The sequence below is a fragment of the Leptopilina boulardi genome, unplaced genomic scaffold (genome assembly GCF_019393585.1).
Source record: "Leptopilina boulardi isolate dan_hultmark-lab unplaced genomic scaffold, ZJU_Lbou_2.1 LbouV2_259, whole genome shotgun sequence".
Lineage (NCBI taxonomy): Eukaryota > Metazoa > Arthropoda > Insecta > Hymenoptera > Figitidae > Leptopilina > Leptopilina boulardi.
This window is the reverse complement of record NW_026137817.1, coordinates 643,512-663,290: the sequence shown is the minus strand read 5'-3', so window position 1 is coordinate 663,290 and position 19,779 is coordinate 643,512. Positions and strand designations below refer to the sequence as shown.

The following is a 19,779-nucleotide window of genomic DNA, read 5'->3' as shown; positions in this document are numbered from 1 at the left end:
ACCTGCGTATTGCTTATTATTATTTATTATTAAGCTGAATTCTTGTATGAACACTTTTACAGAAATTTGATGTCGATCATGTATGATGAAAGTAAATGTTTTTTTAAAACAATTTAAATTTTGCAAGATAATATATTTTTTTTGCTTTTTTACAAAAGAAATAATAGTTTATATTATTATTTATGGAAATATTTATTAAACATTTCAAATTTTGTAAGATAATTTATATATGGACGATTTCACGTGAAATTTAAGTCGATATCTTAAATTCAGTTAAAATATAAATTTTTTCCTTTTTTTCAAATTTTTTGTTAACATTATTTAAAAGTTGAAGGAAAACTGAAAGTTTTCTTTTACTTGGCAAAAATTTGCTAAATTTAAAACTTTATGAGCCAAAAATTTTGAACGTTCAAATGAACGAAATTTTTTTTTGCAACTTCTTTAAGTACGAATTTTATTACAAAATATTGTTTAAAATATCAAAAATGAAGTTATTAATTTAATAATTGTTTAATTTACTGTCTTATTTTACATTGCAATTATAATTTTTAATAATTTATGGATTGCAAAAAAAAATATTTTGTTCATTTGAACGTTCGGAACTTTTGGCTCATAAAACTTTCATAGTTTTTGAAAAAAAAAAATGTTTGAAAATTCCGAATTCAAAAATTCGGGCATTTTTTTCACGTGGAATTTTTTAAAACAAAAAATCCTCCAAATTGACCAAAAATATTTTTATTAGAAAATAATCAAACGACAATGTTTTTTTTTTCCTTTTTATAGGCGCTTAATTTTTTTTTTTTTATAAATTTCAAGTGGCATAATACTTTATTTGGTCTAAAATTAACATAATATTGTCATATGGCCTAATTTTTTTATTTAACCTAATTCTTATTTATTCTAAAATTAATATATTTGTCATAATTCTTTGTTTATAAAATAAATGTGAAAGAACGAATTTTTTTTTTCATTGTTAAACATTTATAATATTTCCTATTTACATATATATTTTCATAAAAATAAAAAATATTTACAAATTAGAAAATTTTAAAATTAATCACCGTTAATTTATATACAAAAATAGAGTCTACTATTAATATTTCTGAGAAATAAAAATCTAATCATCTATTCACATTTGCGCTGACACGTTATAAATTACAAACATTCTATTGATATAAAAGTAATTGTAATATTTAGTTTCACTGATTGCGCAATAAATAATAAAAATATCAGAAAACATTCTTTCTTTTCTTAATTATTAGCTATAATAGGCTAAGAGAAATTTTTTTTTTTACAGCATGAATAAATTAACTCTTCTAATTTGAATCAGTAAATTATTCAAAAAGGGAAATTATTTTACCAATAAAATTTAACTAATTAAAATTATCATCAACTCAAATTACTACTTTCAAATTTAGAGATTTTCATCGCGAAAATTTAAAACAATTATTATTTTTCTCTTGAAGAAATATAAATTTTCAAAATTCTTGATAAAATAATTTTTGTCCCTTTAACCTCGATTTGTTCTCTTTTGTAGCCAATATTGTTTAATAATATCCGAGCCTTTTTCACCCACCATAATAACCGGAGCATTTGTATTGCCACTAATTTGATTTGGCATAATCGAAGCATCAATAACCCTTAATCCCGTCACTCCATAAACTTTAAGTTGTGGATCAACAACAGCTTCCGTATCCCAATATGGACCCATTTTACATGTGCCCACAGGATGATAAATTGTTGCCGAATAATGTCTTATCATACACTCCCAATATGGATCTGTATACAATTGTATATGCGAACATCCTGGAAATGGTGCCGGATTTAATTCACTTCCATATTTTCTAAACGATGCCGTTCTACTCAATGCCAATGCAATTTTAACACCCTCAACAAGTGTTGCTAAATCTTCTGGTTCTTTAAAATAATTTGGATAAATCATTGGATGATCATAAGGATTTTTACTTCTCAATTTAATAAATCCCTTACTTTTTGGTCGCAACAACATTGGAATAACACTCCATGCATCTTTATTATTAATTTTTCCAAAAACAGCGTCATAAAATTTTCTCGTTAAACCATGAACCTTACGTATTTGTTTACCACCATCGGAATTTGTTGAACCCGATATAAAATGCAATTCAATATCGGGAAAATCATCAGTTACATTTGCATATTTTGTATTAACAAACGCTAAACCTTCAACGCCACCCAATACTGTTAGAGGGCCAGTGCCAAATATTGCATACTGTAAAACTGATTGTGCATTGTGTAATCTATTTTCAACAACTGATACTTCTTGATTCACCATAAATGTCAAACCACCAAGACCCACATGATCCTGTAAATTGTGTCCAACCCGAAGATTTTGAATAACAGGAATACCCAATTGTGTAAGATCTTCCTCGGGTCCAATTCCCGATAGCATTAATAATTGTGGTGAATTAATTGCACCACCCGAAAGAATTACTTCTTTTTTTGCTCTTATTCGATAGATTTTCTCCTCGCGAACAAATTCCACACCATAGGCACGTTTACTTGTTGGATCAATGAGAATTTTAGTCACATGTGAATTCATAGCAATATGTAAATTTTTACGAAGACGTGCTGGTCGCAAAAATGCTTTAGCTGTTGAACAACGACTTCCTCTTCTTATTGTACCTTGTGCTATCATAAAACCCGTTTGTTTCTCACCATTAATATCACGATTATCATAGCCCATATCGCGACCAGCTTCAACAAATGCTGCCGCCAATGGTGTATGCCATGGTGCTTCTTGAACAGTTAAATAACCTCCCGTTGAATGATATGGCGTTTGTGCTAAATATGGATTTAAATTGTCTTCGGATTTTTTAAAATAATAGAGAGCATCTTTTGAACCCCAACCTGGATTACCTTGTTCCTCCCATAAATCGTAATCTTTTTTATTGCCACGTAAATAGAGCATATAATTGAGAACACTACTTCCGCCAATGACTTTTCCACGTGGCCAATTGCAACGACTATTTTCCATTGCTGAAAAATAATAATGTCTTTAAAAGATAATTAAAATTAATCTGTTTTTTAATTATTTTTTTTTCCATAATTTCGCCGCTTTATTCACACTATATGAATATAGGGATATTTTTCAAGATTTTTGTATCCTTCTACTATGTAATATCAAAGCTAAATGCCTCACATATTTTTCTTCATGAATTTTGGGGGTTGCACAGTAGGGCAAAATAAAAGAAAAAAAAAAACGGGGCTCAAAATAGCCTACAGCATACAAATCTTAACACTAGAAAGCACATCTAGGGTAAAAAAACTACCCCAGAAAAAATTCAGTATTTTTTTTGCAGATTTTGTGGTTTTTGTAATTTTTTTATCCATATTTTTGATCCTATCAAAAAACAAAAAAACGCTATCTTCTTACTTATAAAAAAAGAAAAAAAAATTAGGGTAAATGCACTAATTACGGCGCGATACGAGTCAAAATACCTTTGAAATATAAAATTCGATATTTCTATTGTATAAACTCAATTGAAGACTTATTAAACTAAAAGCTTATGTAATTTAGATATTAAAAAAAAAATTTAACTTTATAAAAATTGATTATTTAAATAAATATGAGAAATTAAAACTAATACCGTAATTTTCGATTACGGCGCGTTTGTATCAGTTTCGGTGTATCAATTACAGTGACCAAAATTACGTGTATTTTGAAGATACTTTGCCCGCCGAAATTGGAGCCAATGGAAATATTAAAAATGTTTCAATTACGGCGAGGGAAAAAATTTGATCACAAATAATTAAATTAATAATTGTTTGAATGTGCATCTTTATTAGTAATTGTATCAAAAAAAGATAAAAATAATTTTTTTAAATCACTTTGCAACAGTTATATTAAATATAATAGTAATAATAGTTATTTTTTATGAACGCGCCGTAATTGATGCATTCGCCGTAGTTGGTACACTTACCCTATTTATAATAAAGTTATTTTGCGTTAAATATGAACATTCTAGCAACAAAACAATTTTGGGGTTGTTTTCTACCCCCAGATGTGCTTCTACGTATGAGCCAGCTACACTGAGAAAAAAAAATTTAGTATTTGCTACAAAATTGTTTGGTTAGGCAATTTTGGTTCTTGTAACGAAATTTTGGTTAGCTGAAACAAAGTCGTAGAGTTATCTCAACCAAACATTTGGTTAGGCCAAAAAAATTATTTGGTTCAACATTTTTAAATTCCAACCAAAATTTGATTACGACAACAAAATAATTTGGTTAACACAACAAAATAGTTTGGTCTAAAAAACCAAATGGTCGTTTATTGTTCTAACCAAAATTTCGTTACGATAAGCAAATAATTTGATTTACTCTCAGCTCATAGCTTAAGAGAACAGTTAGTTTAAATCTCTCACAAGGATGGGTAGTCCAGTGGTCGGAGCTCCCGATCTTCAGTTTTAAAACAGAGGTTCGATCCCATGAGATTTTTCAAATTCCACAAATATTTCAATTGTATAAATATAAATTCAATGTTAAATTGATAATAAATGAAGAATGAAATAAATAAAATAAAAAAAAATAAATAAGGTAGAATAAAATTTTTAATTTTACAAAAAAAAATTGTTTGTTTGATGAACCAAACATTTTTGTTGACCTAACAAAAAAAATTTGGTTGAGCTAACCAAACCTTTTTTTATGCCAACAAAAAACACTCAACTAAATTTTTTGGTTGACCGCAAACAAATAGTTTGGTTGCTTAAATACCAACAAAATTTTTTTGTTGGCCTAACCAAATTTTAGTTGCTCTGACTAAATATTTTTCTCAGTGTATGTTGTACAGTCTAGGGTTAATGAATTTTAGAAATTTCTTTTTTTAAAAGTTTCCATGGCAACCATTACCATAGCAACTGTTTTCATGGCAACACAGTAAACTTGGTTGTATCTTTTTCTATTGCAACGTTTTGATGCACATAAGTTATATCAAAAAGAGATCGTTTTGTGTATCATTTTTAGAAATGATACACGAAACGGTCTCATTTTTTGATGCAAAAAATTTAATCAATTTATATCAATCATGGCCGAATTGAATCGACTCAAAATTAAACGAATTTTTTTCAGATATTTTGGTAATAGTACAATTGCGGAGACCATTTCACTATTTAATTTGAAAATGAAAATAACAGAAAATCAAAGACAATGTGCAATTCGATAATTAAAAAGTGACAGCTTATAAACATAACCTAAAATGCATGAGAAAAAATTTGTCGATAAAATCAATATAGCCGAGCTTTTAAGAAGGTAGATGGCAGCACTCATCTATTTTTTTTTCTTTAAATTTTTTCTGAATCGTTTTTATAAAAAGCAAAACTGCCATCTACCTTCTAAAAAGCTCGGCCAAGAAGACTAGAACCAGGAGGGGAAACTCCGTTGTAAAGATGCGGCGTGACAAACAAGCCACTAGAAGGCGTGGCTTATCGTTCGTGCATTGCTATTCAGACGAATTTCAGTGTTCTGCGCATACTTTCTTGACACTGATATTTGAAATGTAGCAGACGCTGTTTTTAAGTTTCTGTTTATGCGGTTATGGCAAATGGTTTACCCATAAATTTTTTGATGCGATTATATTTAATTAATTATATGTAACTAGCAAAATTAAACGCGCGCAAGCGCGCCAAATTGAGTGTTTAATTGTTTGTTATAAAGAAATTAAAGATTAATATTATCAATAATAATTTAATTTATTAGAATATTATTACATATTAAATGATAATAATGAAAATTATATGTTTACAAGCCTCGGATTATACGACTTTTTCTGATTTTTTTCAAAAATAAGACTTTTATCGACTTCTTTTAATAAAATGCGACATTTTTTTTAACATTTGAAAAAAATGTAAATAAAATACATTTTTCTAGTATAAAATGTAGATCTTCATCATATCTTCTTCAATTAAATTATTTAACAAATTTTAAACTAAAATGATTCTTCACTACATTAATTAATTTTAATAATTTTAATGAAATACATCACAAATTCAATTATATCAAAATTATTTTTCAATTAAAATTTTTATGAAATTTAACAATTGTTTATAATTTTTAAAAAAAAATATCACAATAAAATTTAATTATTTTTTAAAAATTTCAATTCAAAATAAACTAAAATTCAATTATTACCCAAAATTTTAATTCAAAATCAATTAAAAATCCAATAATTATACAAAATTTTCAATTTAAAATTTAATTATTTACCAAGTTTTCAATTTAAAATGAAATAAAATTCAATTATTTTCTAAAATTTCTATTCAAAATTAATTAACCAAATTTTCAATCAAAAATGAACTTAAATTAAATTATTATCCAAAATTTCAATTAAAATTTAATTATTTACCAAGTTTTCAATTTAAAATGAAATAAAGTTCAATTATTTTCTAAAATTTCTATTCAAAATTAATTATCCAAATTTTCAATCAAAAATGAACTTCAATTAAATTATTATCCAAAATTTCAATTAAAATTCAATTATTTCCCAAAAATTTTCAATTTAAAATCAAATATAATTTCATTATTCTCAAAAATTTTAATTACAAAACACTTAAAGTTTCAATTAATTTCAAAAATCTCAATTTTAAATCTTTGAAAATTCAATTAAATTTAAAAAATGTTTTCCAAAAATTGTTTGATAAATTATTTTCAGTTCTGGAAAATTTAATAATTGTTTGAAAATTAACAATATCTTTGAAATTTAATTATTTCTAAAAATTTCAATTTTAACCCTTCGAAAAGGATTATTATTAAAAAAAAAAAAAAAATTTTATTTAAAAATCTGTAAAATATTTTTGTTAAAATAAAAAACAAATCCACTTTTTTTTGGAATATAAATCGACTAAAACGACTTTTTTGTGTCTTTAAGTTGATTCGAGGCCTGTGTTTTTATAATTAATATTTAATAGGTATTCGTTGGCACCTGGTACCTTAAAAATTAATTTTTAAAAATAAATGTTTTTCAAATTACTATCTTATACGAAATTTCCTGGCGCATCTTTTTTCTCATCATACATTTTTTGTACAATTTTTGAATCAATATACAACTTTAAAAAGAATTTCGTTGGTAAACGTTGTGTACTTCAGCTTCGTGAATTGAATTTTCGAATTTGGAATTTTAAAGAAACTTATTCCGAAATTTGGAAACACAATTATACAACTTTGGCAAAAATAAGAAAAAGAATTGTCAAAATTTGACACGTCATAAGATTACTATTCAAAAAAACACGTGAAATCAGAAAAGGCCAACTTCAAGTTAGGACAGAAGGACAGACCAAGCATTTTATTATTATATAATTTACCTAACCAAGCAGACGCAAACATTTGCAGCTGCTTGCTACGAAATTTCCCCTTCAAAACCTACATGGATAGTATGCGCAGAATTCGTAAATTCGTTCTATTAGCAGTGCACGAACTTAAACGACACGCCCACCGTGTGCACGCTTACCATGCCACTACTCACTGCGGTAAAGCGTGGAAGTTTCACCTCCTGGTTCTAGTCTTCTTGAGCTCGGCTATATTGATTTTATCGACAAATTTTTTCTCATGCATTTTAGGTTATGTTTATAAGCTGTCACTTTTTAATTATCGAATTGCACATTGTCTTTGATTTTCTGTTATTTTCATTTTCAAATTAAATAGTGAAATGGTCTCCGCAATTATACTATTACCAAAATATCTGAAAAAAAATTCGTTTAATTTTGAGTCGATTCAATTCGGCCATGATTGATATAAATTGATTAAATTTTTTGCATCAAAAAATGAGACCGTTTCGTGTATTATTTCTAAAAATGATACACAAAACGATCTCTTTTTGATATAACTTATGTGCATCAAAACGTTGCAAACCCACATAGCACGGCTTTTTGCTGTGAGGTTACTGTGAGGATATCTGTAGGGTTTGTAAGGTTACCGTGTAAGCCTACAGTAAACTTGAGGTTAACTTAAAACTTCCGCCTTACAGTAAGCTTACAGAGTAAAGCTAAGGTAAGCTTACACAGTAAGGTCGTGGTAAGTTTACATGGTAAGGATGTGGTAAGCTTACACGGTAAGGTTGCTGTAAGCTTCTTTTTAGATTACTGTAAGGTTGATGTAAGGTTGCTGTAAGGTTACTGTAAACATAGAATGTTGTTAATAAATAAATTTTATTAATATTTATACGCAGTAGTTTTCTATGGTACATACGGCTGCGCAGTAAATTTTATTTAACAAACCCTATTGGGGTTCATGAAGTACTTTACCAAATATATAATTTTAAAAAAAAAAAATTTATGATATAATATATATTATAATGTAATTATTTTTAATATATTTTCATATTACTTTATGTTCACAGTAACCTTACAGCAACCTTACAGTAACCTTACGGAAAGCTTACAACAACCTTACCGTGTAAGCTTACCACATCCTTACCATGTAAACTTACCACGACCTTACTGTGTAAGCTTACCCTAGCTTTACTGTGTAAGCTTACTGTAAGGCGGAAGTTTTAAGATTACCTCAAGTTTACTGCAGGCTTACACGGTAACCTTACAAACCCTACAGATATCCTTATAGTAACCTCACAGCAAGAAGTTGTGCTATGTGGGAAGATTTGATGCAATTTTTGGTCTCAATTTGATACTTTTAGGAAAACTGTGAACTGTTTCCATAGCAACCGTTACCATAACAACCGTTTCTGTGACAACTGTTTTTTCCCTAGCAACCTTATTTTGCATTTGTTTACATAATTTGTTTTTTAAACGTTTGCAAATAAAATAAAAGTATAATTTTTGTGTTTCAAAATAATTCATAAATGATTTTAATAAAATTAAATAATTTAAGGAAAAATAAACATTTTCAGTTCGTATATACTAACTTTTTTTGCATTTCTTTACTTAAATTGTTTATATAGCAGTTTTTGAGAGTAAAAAAAGGACTAAAAAAAGGCGAACTAGAAAAAAATTTGAATAATAAAAATAAAAAATACCCAAACAAGCATCTCCTTGTGGTTCAGTTTTATACATCCAATCAAGTTGACTGAGCTGTAAATATCCTGCGAGTAAGGGAACATCTGAAATTTCTGTTTCATCACCACCGGCTTCCAATAGTAAAACGTTCCAATTTTCCACTTCGGACAGACGACTTGCCACTACAGCGCCTTGAATATACAAGGATTTTTTTATAAATATTATTTTAATTTTACATATTGTTCATTCCACATAAGATTTTCATTAAAAAAAAAATTTTTTTAGCATTTTTTTGTTCAAAATCTTTATGAAAAATAAGAAAATATTTTTTTTTATTTGATAAAAAGGTGAAAAAAAAATTAAAAAATTATGAAAGTTATGGTTTTTTTTTTAATTTAACGTCATCAGAGTACTTTTGAAATGCTTTTTTCTCTATCCTACTATAAAAGTAAAAAAAAAATATAATAATAATAATATATGAAATTTGTTCGATTTTTTGTTAATATTTTAAATATGTAGTAAAAAAAATAACGCAAGTACTACGGAAGTACTTAGAATATTGAAATTAAGTCTAAAAAGTGACTTTTTTTGAAACAGATGTGATTGATTTAAGGAAAAGAAAATGTTTAATGAAAATTTCACGTGGAATGTCCCAGTTGGGGCATTATTCCTAGACTGACCCAGTTAAAAAATTGAAATTATATTTAATTTTCTCAAACCCAGTAGTCTCTTAACCTAGAAACTGGCCTAATTTTGTGGTTAATATTTTCGCTTTGAACATTGACAAACCATAAGTCTATAGAGACCACTAGACTTGAGGTTAAAACATAACCTCAAAATTAGGGTCAAAATACTAAAAAACCAAGAAGACGCTGGTTTTGAGATTAAATTCAGCAAACATAATCTCAAAATTACATCAATTTCTGAGTCAAAAGAGCGAATATAACGTCAAGAATTTAAGTTTTGATATCAAAAGGCCGTTGGGTTTGAGGGGTTTGAGGTTAAAATCAATAAACATAACCTCAAAATTATGTCATAACTGAGAGCTAAAATACGAATATAACCTCAAAAATTCAAAATTAGTAACACCGCATCTATATTTAATGAAACAATCATTTTAATCTAATTATGCATGGAGAAAAATCTTTATCTACAACAGCGATATGTTTCTCTAGAATAGCGAAAACAAAATTGCTGTTTTAGTAAAACATATCGCTGTTCCATTGAAACTTATTGCTGTTACAGGTAAAGATTTTTTTCCGTGTGATATTTAAAAAAATTAATTGAAAAATTAAAATTCTTATATTAATAAATTGTATAAAATTACCTGCTGAACCGGAACCGACGACAATAAAATCGTACGAGGGTAACAATAATTCTGAGGGAATGTCAATTGGTCGCGATTCAGGATCCATAATTTCGTATTGAAAATAGACAATTGCAGCTGCTAATGTGGGAAAAAACCATGATAAACTTCCAGTAGCTGAACTAACGACACCCGAGAATACGTCTTCAATGCCCATGATGATGTCTTCTTATCAAATATTAATTTTAGTAATTTTTTGTTGACTCTCAACTGAAGATGAAATATCACTTTATCCTAAAATACAATTGTCACATTAGTAAATAAATCAAATGAAACAATAAAATAATAATTAAAAAAAAATAAATATAAAATTATAACTAATAATAATAATTATAATAACAACAATTTTTTAACATTCTTTAATATTTAATGAATAATAATAAAATACTGCCATACAAAGAAAAAACATACGTAAGTGACACGTATTTACATGTTAGGTACAATAAAAGAAAAATTTTGTTTGAACCAAATATACAAATTTTTTTTTTTTTTGTATTTACCCAATTTTTTTAGTTATTTCAAACACAAAATTTGTTTTATTCAAATAAATATTTATTTGATCTAAATAAACGTCAAGTATATTTTAATAAATTTTTCAAATGAAGAAAGAATTTTATTGAATCAAATAAACTTTTGATTGATTCCAAACAAAAGTTTGGTTATAATTGTATCAATTTATTTGATTGTTTCAAACAAATTTCTTTCTGAATATATTTTTTTCCATTATAGGACAGAATAACGACACAACAAATACAAAAAAACAGATGTATCTATAAATAATTATATTTTTTGTCATGTAATTATTATAAAAAAGAATATTAATTTAAAATTAAATTATAAAAAAATTATTTTCTTTTGCGATAAATTAATTATTAAATTGTGATTTTTAATTAAAACAAAAAAAAAGAAAAAAAACTCACATGAGAGAGAGAGAGAAAATTATTTTGAAATAGACTTTTCAATGAAGTTGACTCTTCGACTACTTTATTTTAAATGATTTTTATGGTTTGTCATTCTCTTTAAAAAGAAATAAGGGAGAGGGGCAAGAAAGTATTGAAAGCTTTCTTTGACATTGTGTATTACAGACTTCTTTTCTTTCTCCTCGAAAAATAATTGGCAGTCAACGTAAAATTCTATAGCGAAAATCTTATCAGTTATTTATCTAGAAATTAACAAATTACACCCAGAGAAATGTTTTATTTGAAACAAATATAATATATTTGAGTTAAATAAACGTATATATTTGTCTCAAAGCCTATACAAGCTTATTTATTTGGCGTAAAGAAAATTTTTTATTTAAATCAAATAAAAATTTATTTGTCTGTGAGACAAATATATATCATTTCTCTAGATGTAAAAATGAGTAAATTAATTAATTTCATTTAATTAACAATATATTAAAAAAACTTTTTTTACTAAAAAACATGCTTTTGATAATACGAATTTTAAAAATATAGTTATATACACTCAGAGAAATGGCATATTTTTCTCCGAGCCTACTAACTCTTTTATTTGTTGCAAATATATTTTATTTCATTTAAATAAAAAATTTATTTGAGCCAAAGAAATATTTATTTATGACAAATAAAATTTTTAATTACGCCAAATAAATAATTTAGTAAGCTCTCAGACAAATATATTTTTTTGGGTAGGATTTTGAAATTTTGAAAAAAGGATTATATTGAAAGGGTTAAAAAATGGTCATAGATCCTTTAAAGAAAAAAAAAGGTAGCGATATCTTGATTCTGTCACGTAAGTAACTTGATTGCAATCTTATAACCTTAGGATGCTCCACGTGGTCAGGAAACCGTAATGCATACGAGACATGAATAGAAATTGAAATGTGAAACTTTCTGCGATTAGGTAATTTTATGTTACCATTGTCGTCTCTCGTGTCTAAAACGCAATACTTTGTTATATATATATGTTGGGCATTTATGCATAATTAGGTATTCAATAAAATATATTATATAGAAAAAAAAATTGATACATCAAAAAAATATGATTTATAATGGGGCGCATAATAATTATTCCATGAAAATCATTAGTTAAAATTTTCATTTTAAAGAAATTTTATTAGATATAATTTTTTTTTTAGACGAATTTTTATTTTTCTAATTAACATTTGTCAGAATTTCATTTTTAAAAGAATTTTTAATTAACATAATTTTTAGACATAGAATTTTTATTGTAGTAGAATTTTTAAAAAGGCCGAATTTTAATTTGTCCGAAATTGCAAATGACCGAACAGACAATCGATTTTGGCGCGATGTTTAAAATTCACCAATCAAATGATTGTCAAGAAAATCGTGATTTGGTGGATTTTAAAAAGAGCGCCGAAATCGATTGTTTGTTCGGCCATTTGCAATTTCGGACAAATAAAAATTCGGCCTTTTTAAGAATTCTACCAAATAAAAATTTTGTGCCTAAAAATTAGGTTAAGGCGACGAAGTAAGAATAAGGAGTCTTCACTTTGAAGGAAAAATGTCCCCAACTATGGTACAAGCATTCCGGAAAATTAGAATAGTCGGAGGTGGCGTTCGTAACGGGAAAAACCTTAAACTATTGATTTCCCTAATGAAAGTCGTCTGCTATTTTTGAAAAGTATATTATAAAATCACATTATAAAATCACATAATTTCATATTTTTGAAAAATTAAGTAATTGAATAAATAGTAAATGTTAAATATCAAATAATATTTGTATTTAAAAAGTCATTTACAAATTAATTAATTTTATTAATTTTAATGAAGTTCTTTAAAAATTCACTAACTTTAAACTTTTTTTTAATACACATTCTTTAACAATCATCTATTGTTTTTTTTTGTTTTTACAGTAATCTGTATATCTATTTAATTGTAAAAAAGTTTCCATTAAAAATCTATTAAAATTGAATTAATTCAATCTAAGAATCTTTCGAATATATGACTTTTCCGAAATTCAATTATTTTTAAAATTATTAAAATTCTTTATAAAAGTAAATGTAATAAAAATGTTTTTAATCATATTTAAATAAAATTCAATAATTTAAAACATTTTAAAAACTCTTCAAAATTGTCATAAATCACACCAGTTTACAGTGAAATTGTCAATCGTACGAAACATTTTTTTTTATTAATAGGTGTTTTTTAAGTAAGAAAAACATATTTTTGGATATTTTTTTACCTTCGTGCAATTTTGCTAAATCTAAAAAAACACATTTTCGAGGTGTGACGTTACTTAAATTCACCTGTAGGAAAATTAGTTTGTCCAAAAAAAATAATATACCATTGGAAAGGTATTATTAAACTACCTTTCGAACTTTCGTCGTACTGTAAAAACAATAATTGATTGTTAAAGAATGTGTATTAAAAAGAAGTTTAAAGTTAGTGAATTTTTAAAGAACTTCATTAAAATTAATAAAATTAATTAATTTGTAAATGACTTTTTAAATACAAATAATATTTTATATTTAACATTTACTATTTATTCAATTACTTAATTTTTTAAAAATATGGAATTATATGATTTTATAATATACTTTTCAAAAATAACAGACGACTTTCATTAGGGAAATCAATAGTTTAAGGTTTTTCCCGTTACGAACGCCACCTCCGACTATTCTAATTTTCCGGAATGCTTATACCAGATTTGGGGACATTTTTCCTTCAAAGTGAAGACTCCTTATTCTTACTTCGTGGTTAAGGGATTCCGGCAAAAATTCCTAACCTAAAAGTGTTTTCCCGCGCGAGATATTACTCGTAAATAACTTGAAATATTTTGTTCGAATTTGTCGGATTAATTAGATGAGAGCGAGTTGATTAAGAATTATCTCCATTTTTACAAGTAATTTTGTAAAAAAAGTATTGAAAATCGTGGTTATAAAAGTTGGATTTTTGACAGAAGTTGGGACAGACATTGAATCTATGTGTCAGTGGCCCAGAAGGTGGCGCCAATTCTTGCTAGTAGCCGGTGCTGAACTAACTTACCCCAAATTACTCCACTTTAAATGCACAGTTTTCCTAAAAGTATCAAATTGAGACCAAAAATTGCATCAAATCTTTGCAACGTTTTGATGCACATAAGTTATATCAATAAGAGATTGTTTTGTGTATCATATTAAAAATGATACACGAAACGGTCTCATTTTTTGATGCAAAAAATTTAATCAATTTATATCAATCATGGCCGAATTGAATCGACTCAAAATTAAACGAATTTTTTTCAGATATTTTGGTAATAGTACAATTGCGGAGACCATTTCACTATTTAATTTGAAAATGAAAATAACAGAAAATCAAAGACAATGTGCAATTCGATAATTAAAAAGTGACAGCTTATAAACATAACCTGAAATGCATGAGAAAAAATTTGTCGATAAAATCAATATAGCCGAGCTTTTTAGAAGGTAGATGGCAGTTTTGCTTTTTATAAAAACGATTCAGAAAAAATTTAAAGAAAAAAAAATAGATGAGTGCTGCCATCTACCTTCTAAAAAGCTCGGCTATATAGATTTTATCGACAAATTTTTTCTCATGCATTTTAGGTTATGTTTATAAGCTGTCACTTTTTAATTATCGAATTGCACATTGTCTTTGATTTTCTGTTATTTTCATTTTCAAATTAAATAGTGAAATGGTCTCCGCAATTGTACTATTACCAAAATATCTGAAAAAAATTCGTTTAATTTTGAGTCGATTCAATTCGGCCATGATTGATATAAATTGATTAAATTTTTTGTATCAAAAAATGAGACCATTTCGTATATTATCATTTCTAAAAATGATACACAAAACGATCTCTTTTTGATATAACTTATGTGCATCAAAACGTTGCAATAGAAAAAGATACAACCAAGTTTACTGTGTGTTTAATAAAATAATTTCTTCACAATATTATTGCAAAAATGGAGAAGAGCCCCACTCAGTGACCCTTCCTCTATTATTCCTCCAAATGCCAACTCGAAATACTTTATCCTTTAAAGATGAGAAGTAATTTACGAAACCCCTTTTTTGCCAATGTTTAAACATTTTTTTTCAATAATTATTTATCAATATTATGCAAAATTCCGAGAAGACCCCTTGGCAGGGTACCTTCCTCTATTATTTCCAAAAAATTACAACCTAAAATATTCTATCTTTTTCAAATGAGAAGAAATCTACAAAACCATTATATTTTCTCCCGGATGGCCTTAATTAAAAATTCTTTAAAATAGAAATTCTGACAAATGTTAAAATTCAAAAAATGAAAATTCGTCTAAAAAAATTAATTTTATCTAATAAAATTTTATTTGTCATAAATAAATTTATCTTTGGCTGCGAAATAAATTTTTTATTTAAATGAAATAAAATATATTTACAACAAATAAATATGAGTTAGTAGGTTCGTAGACAAATATATCATTTCTTTGAGTGTATTTTTTTTATACAAAAGGTATGAGAAAATAATGAAAGTTATTTGTCAAAGTATTTTGAGCTTTCAGAAAATTAACGATATTGAGAGAATTTAAAAGTGAGAGCCAATAAGTGAAAATATAGCTATACGTGATTCTTTACACGGAAAAAAATATTTCTTGTAACTTCTCCTGTGAAGTTGGTTGAAGTAAACTTGACATTTTTTTAAAATTTTGTTTATTATAGGAATAAAATATAAATATATAAATATATAAATAAAATATATTACATATATATATATGTAGAAATATAAATAAATTATGTAAATGTATTTATATAATTTGATAAGAAAAGAAAGGGACCATAAAAGCAAACGAATTATAGGTTATGTTTACAATAGTTTGACCTTGATTAAAAGTCTTTTTTTTACACCCCAGAAAAATGATATATTTGTCTCAGAGCCTAATAAATATTTAATTGATTAAAATAAATTTCTATTTGATTTAAATAAATTTTTATTTAATTTAACTAAATTTTTATTTGATTTAAATAAAAAAAATTTATTTATGCCAAATAAATGGGCTAATGAACTTTAAGACAAATATACGTTTATTTAACTCAAATATATTATATTTGATTGAAATAAAATATTTCTCTGTGTGTATTTATGTAAAATCAGAATCAATTTTTATTAAATATTACTATTATCAAATAAATATTTAGGTGTATTAAATAATTATTATTTGAGATGGTATTTGTTTCAAATATAAAAATTATTGGTTCAAATACAATTTATTTAATTCAAATAAAAAATTAATTGATTCAAGTAAATATTTATTTGTTAATAGTCAAGTAATATTGAGTGTTTGAATCAAATAAATTTTTTTTCAGTGTATAATGAAAAGTTAAAGGAAAATTGAGCACACGCACTTTTTAAGAAAGTGTATATAGATTCTATAGAATCTTCAAGTTGTATAGATTTATCATTTCCAACGTTTCTCATGTATGGTGAAAAGAATATAGCATCGTTTTACGATAATAATAATTTTTAAATACCTAAATGATAATTTTTGCAAATTTTTGAAACAAAAGCGAAAACATTTTTTTTCAATTTAAAATTTTTTAAATTTGTATGTGTAAACAAAAACTTTCTCTAGGAACAGAAAGATACATATAGATATATATATATATATGCTTAGAATATATTAAAATTTTAAATAAACATATATATATATATATATATATATATACTTCACAGAAATGAATTAGTATGTAAGGGGGGCAACTTTTCATATTGTGCATACATAAAACATGCAATAAATTCATAATTTTTATTTTCAATTTTTTTTTTTTTTTGTTTAATATTCTATGTCTCCGTATTCGATATGGTAAATTTTATTCTTCAAATTTCTATTCTTTAATAATAGGTAGTATATGAAACTTTTAGAATAATAATCACATTTACACATCAAAAGAATTTTTTTTTATTTTACGTTTATTTGAGACAAATAAAATTTATTTAAATTAAATAAACATATATTTAAATGCAATAAAAATATATATTTATTTCAGAATCTTATAAATTTTTTAGTTGAAACAAAAAGTTATAAAATTCTGAGATAAATATAATTTTATTTGATTTAAATAAACAATTATTTGGCACTGAGAACTAATTTATTGACTTATTATAATTTTTTTTTATTAAAAAATGTTTGAAAGGAACGAAAATTATTATTTTAAATTATTAATTTATTATGCAAAAAAAAAAATGCCGAAAAACTGCCATTTTTATTTATTATAATTATTATTATATGTAATATAAAACTAAAATTGTATTAATACACTCAGAGAAATGTTTTGTTTGAACCAAATATAATATATTTGAGTTAAATAAACGTATGTTTATCTCACTGCCTACTAGCCCATTTATTTGGCGTAAATAAATTTTTTTATTTAAATCAAATAAAAATTTATTTAAATTAAATAAAAATTTATTTAAAACAAATAAATATTTATTTGGCTGTGAGACAAATATACCATTTTTCTGGTTGTAGAATTTTATCAAGAAAATATTTCGAGTGTTAGTGATTCAAAAATACCTTTTGGTAGAAAACATCCAGTGAGACACAATAATTTAAATGACACAGGTTTTTTTTTTTCTGCACTTTAAAAAGTTTTTAGTAACACTTGACAATTGATTTTTGTTAAAAGCACAAATAAAGGGAATTTATCAGTGAAATAAAAAAATGACATAATGACCATGACCTCAGTGTGTTTTAAGAGAGACACAAGTATACGATTCAATAAGGACTCATTGAGATTGTCAGACCTTGAAACCATGTGGCCAGATACAAGTTCAGAACGCCGTGGACAAACTACATAACGGTCATCGACATCTCCCACCTTATTTCCTTATTCTACCCATCTCCCTTTCTTCTATTGCATACCTTTTTATCAGTATCATTCACTCTTTTCTATGAAAAATCTTATTTTCATTCTATTCCTGACGTTATAAATATATCCTCGTTACTTTTTTTTTTTTTCATCATCTTATTCAATTGTACATTTTTATGCCTATTTTCTTTCAAATAATAAGAAAACTTTTTGAGAAACTTCTTTTATTTATTTTTTCATTAAAAAATAATATATTTTTAATTTTGATTTCAAAAAAAGAAATTTTTATATTTTTTAATTAAAAAAAAAATTTCATTATATAGTGACACGCTCCACGAGAAAAGGGACCTTATATGGTAAAAAAAAATATTTTAGGTTATGTAAATACATAAAAAAAAAAAAAATGAAAACATTTTTGTTTGACTCTTCATTACATTTGAAAAATTCAATGAAAACTATTTTTGTTTTTATTAAATTTAATTAGACACTTTTTATGTGAATTCCCAATAAGTTCAAGTACCAACCATGTAACACAAAACTATAAATAATGGCGCTAAATTTAAAAATTGTTAAAATCAACTGACTATATTTAATGAAAAATGAAATTATTTAATACAAACAAAATTAACAGACAACTTCACGTAGTTCAAGTGGATCACTAAAAATCGAATACCAGGTTATGTTAGATTATACTGTATTTTAATTTTAATTTAATTTTTTTATTAATAATAATTAATTATATTTACTATATTATAATTATTTTTTACTATAGGGGGGGCCACGTCCCCCTGCGCACGCCAACCCCCATTATTTTCCACTTTAATGATTAATTTTTTAAAGACTTGCAAGTATTAAAATTATTAAAATTTTATCTAAATTTTGAGGTTATGTTCATTTCTTGGTTAGGGGAATTTGAAGTTATGTTTGTCGGACATAGCCTCAAACTCAACGGTCCCTTAACTTATGTACATGAATTTTGAGGTTTTTTTGTGATCTAAGCCCAAGTAGCACGTAATAATACAGTAATATTACTGCAATATTAACCGGTAACATTACTGTAATATTACAGTGATATTAAGGCATTACTACTGTAATATTACAATAATATTAGAAGAATATTATTTCACGAAAAAAAATGTACCCAACCGGAGAATCGAACTCCGTATTCAAGGCACACAAGTCCAGAATTTTACCAACAAGCCACACTGACTTACAATATATTTATGATTGTGATGCCTTATGAATAACTGAAATCAATCTGTAATATTACTGTAACATTACCGTAATATTACAGTAATATTACTAGGTAATATCACCATCAGGCGGACATTTTAATATCACTGTAATATTCCCGTAATATTACCGGATAATGTAACTGTAATATTACAGTAATATTACGTGCTAGTTGGGAGGCCAGGAATCCTAGAAACCTATGCCCCAGAATTTTGAGGTTATGTTTGATCTATGACCTTGAATCCTGGAGACCTAGGACCTTGAATTTTGAGGTTATGTTCGCTTTAATTCTCTTTAACCTATGTTTTTGATATATGACCTTGATTTTAAAGGTTATGTTCGTTTTAATCTACATTTTTTTGACATATAACCTTGATTTTTAAGGTTATGTTTGTTTTAACCTATATGTTTTTGACATGGTTAGTACACACCTAGA

The 19,779-nt window shown here is 25.9% G+C and overlaps 2 protein-coding genes across 3 annotated transcripts in view; one reads left to right on the top strand and one right to left on the bottom strand.

The window, feature by feature from the left end:
* Positions 1-19,779, top strand: part of LOC127280978 (flotillin-2) — a 297,326-nt gene that overhangs the window by 255,728 nt on the left and 21,819 nt on the right. The window lies entirely within an intron of this gene.
* On the bottom strand, positions 1,041-18,076 carry LOC127280973 (glucose dehydrogenase [FAD, quinone]). 2 transcript variants are annotated; one of them, XM_051304429.1, is made up of 4 exons: positions 17,816-18,076; positions 10,306-10,578; positions 8,999-9,169; positions 1,041-3,015 (listed from the first exon to the last, which is right to left on the bottom strand). In XM_051304429.1, exons 2-4 carry the CDS (start codon positions 10,499-10,501, stop codon positions 1,511-1,513), a joined length of 1,872 nt encoding a protein of 623 aa, XP_051160386.1. In that variant the 5' UTR covers positions 10,502-10,578; positions 17,816-18,076; the 3' UTR covers positions 1,041-1,510. The 2 variants fall into 2 exon arrangements, with proteins under 2 accessions (XP_051160386.1, XP_051160387.1); XM_051304430.1 differs by lacking the exon at positions 17,816-18,076 and adding an exon at positions 11,265-11,329.

Excerpts from the sequence above, each read along its gene's own strand:
- LOC127280973 (XM_051304429.1), bottom strand. The coding sequence starts at position 10,501 with ATGGGCATTGAAGACGTATTCTCGGGTGTCGTTAGTTCAGCTACTGGA. Across the intron at positions 9,170-10,305 it reads CGTCGGTTCCGGTTCAGCAG|GCGCTGTAGTGGCAAGTCGT; the intron begins GTAATTTTATAC and ends TGTATATTCAAG. Across the intron at positions 3,016-8,998 it reads ACAAGGAGATGCTTGTTTGG|CAATGGAAAATAGTCGTTGC; the intron begins GTATTTTTTATT and ends ATTATTTTTCAG.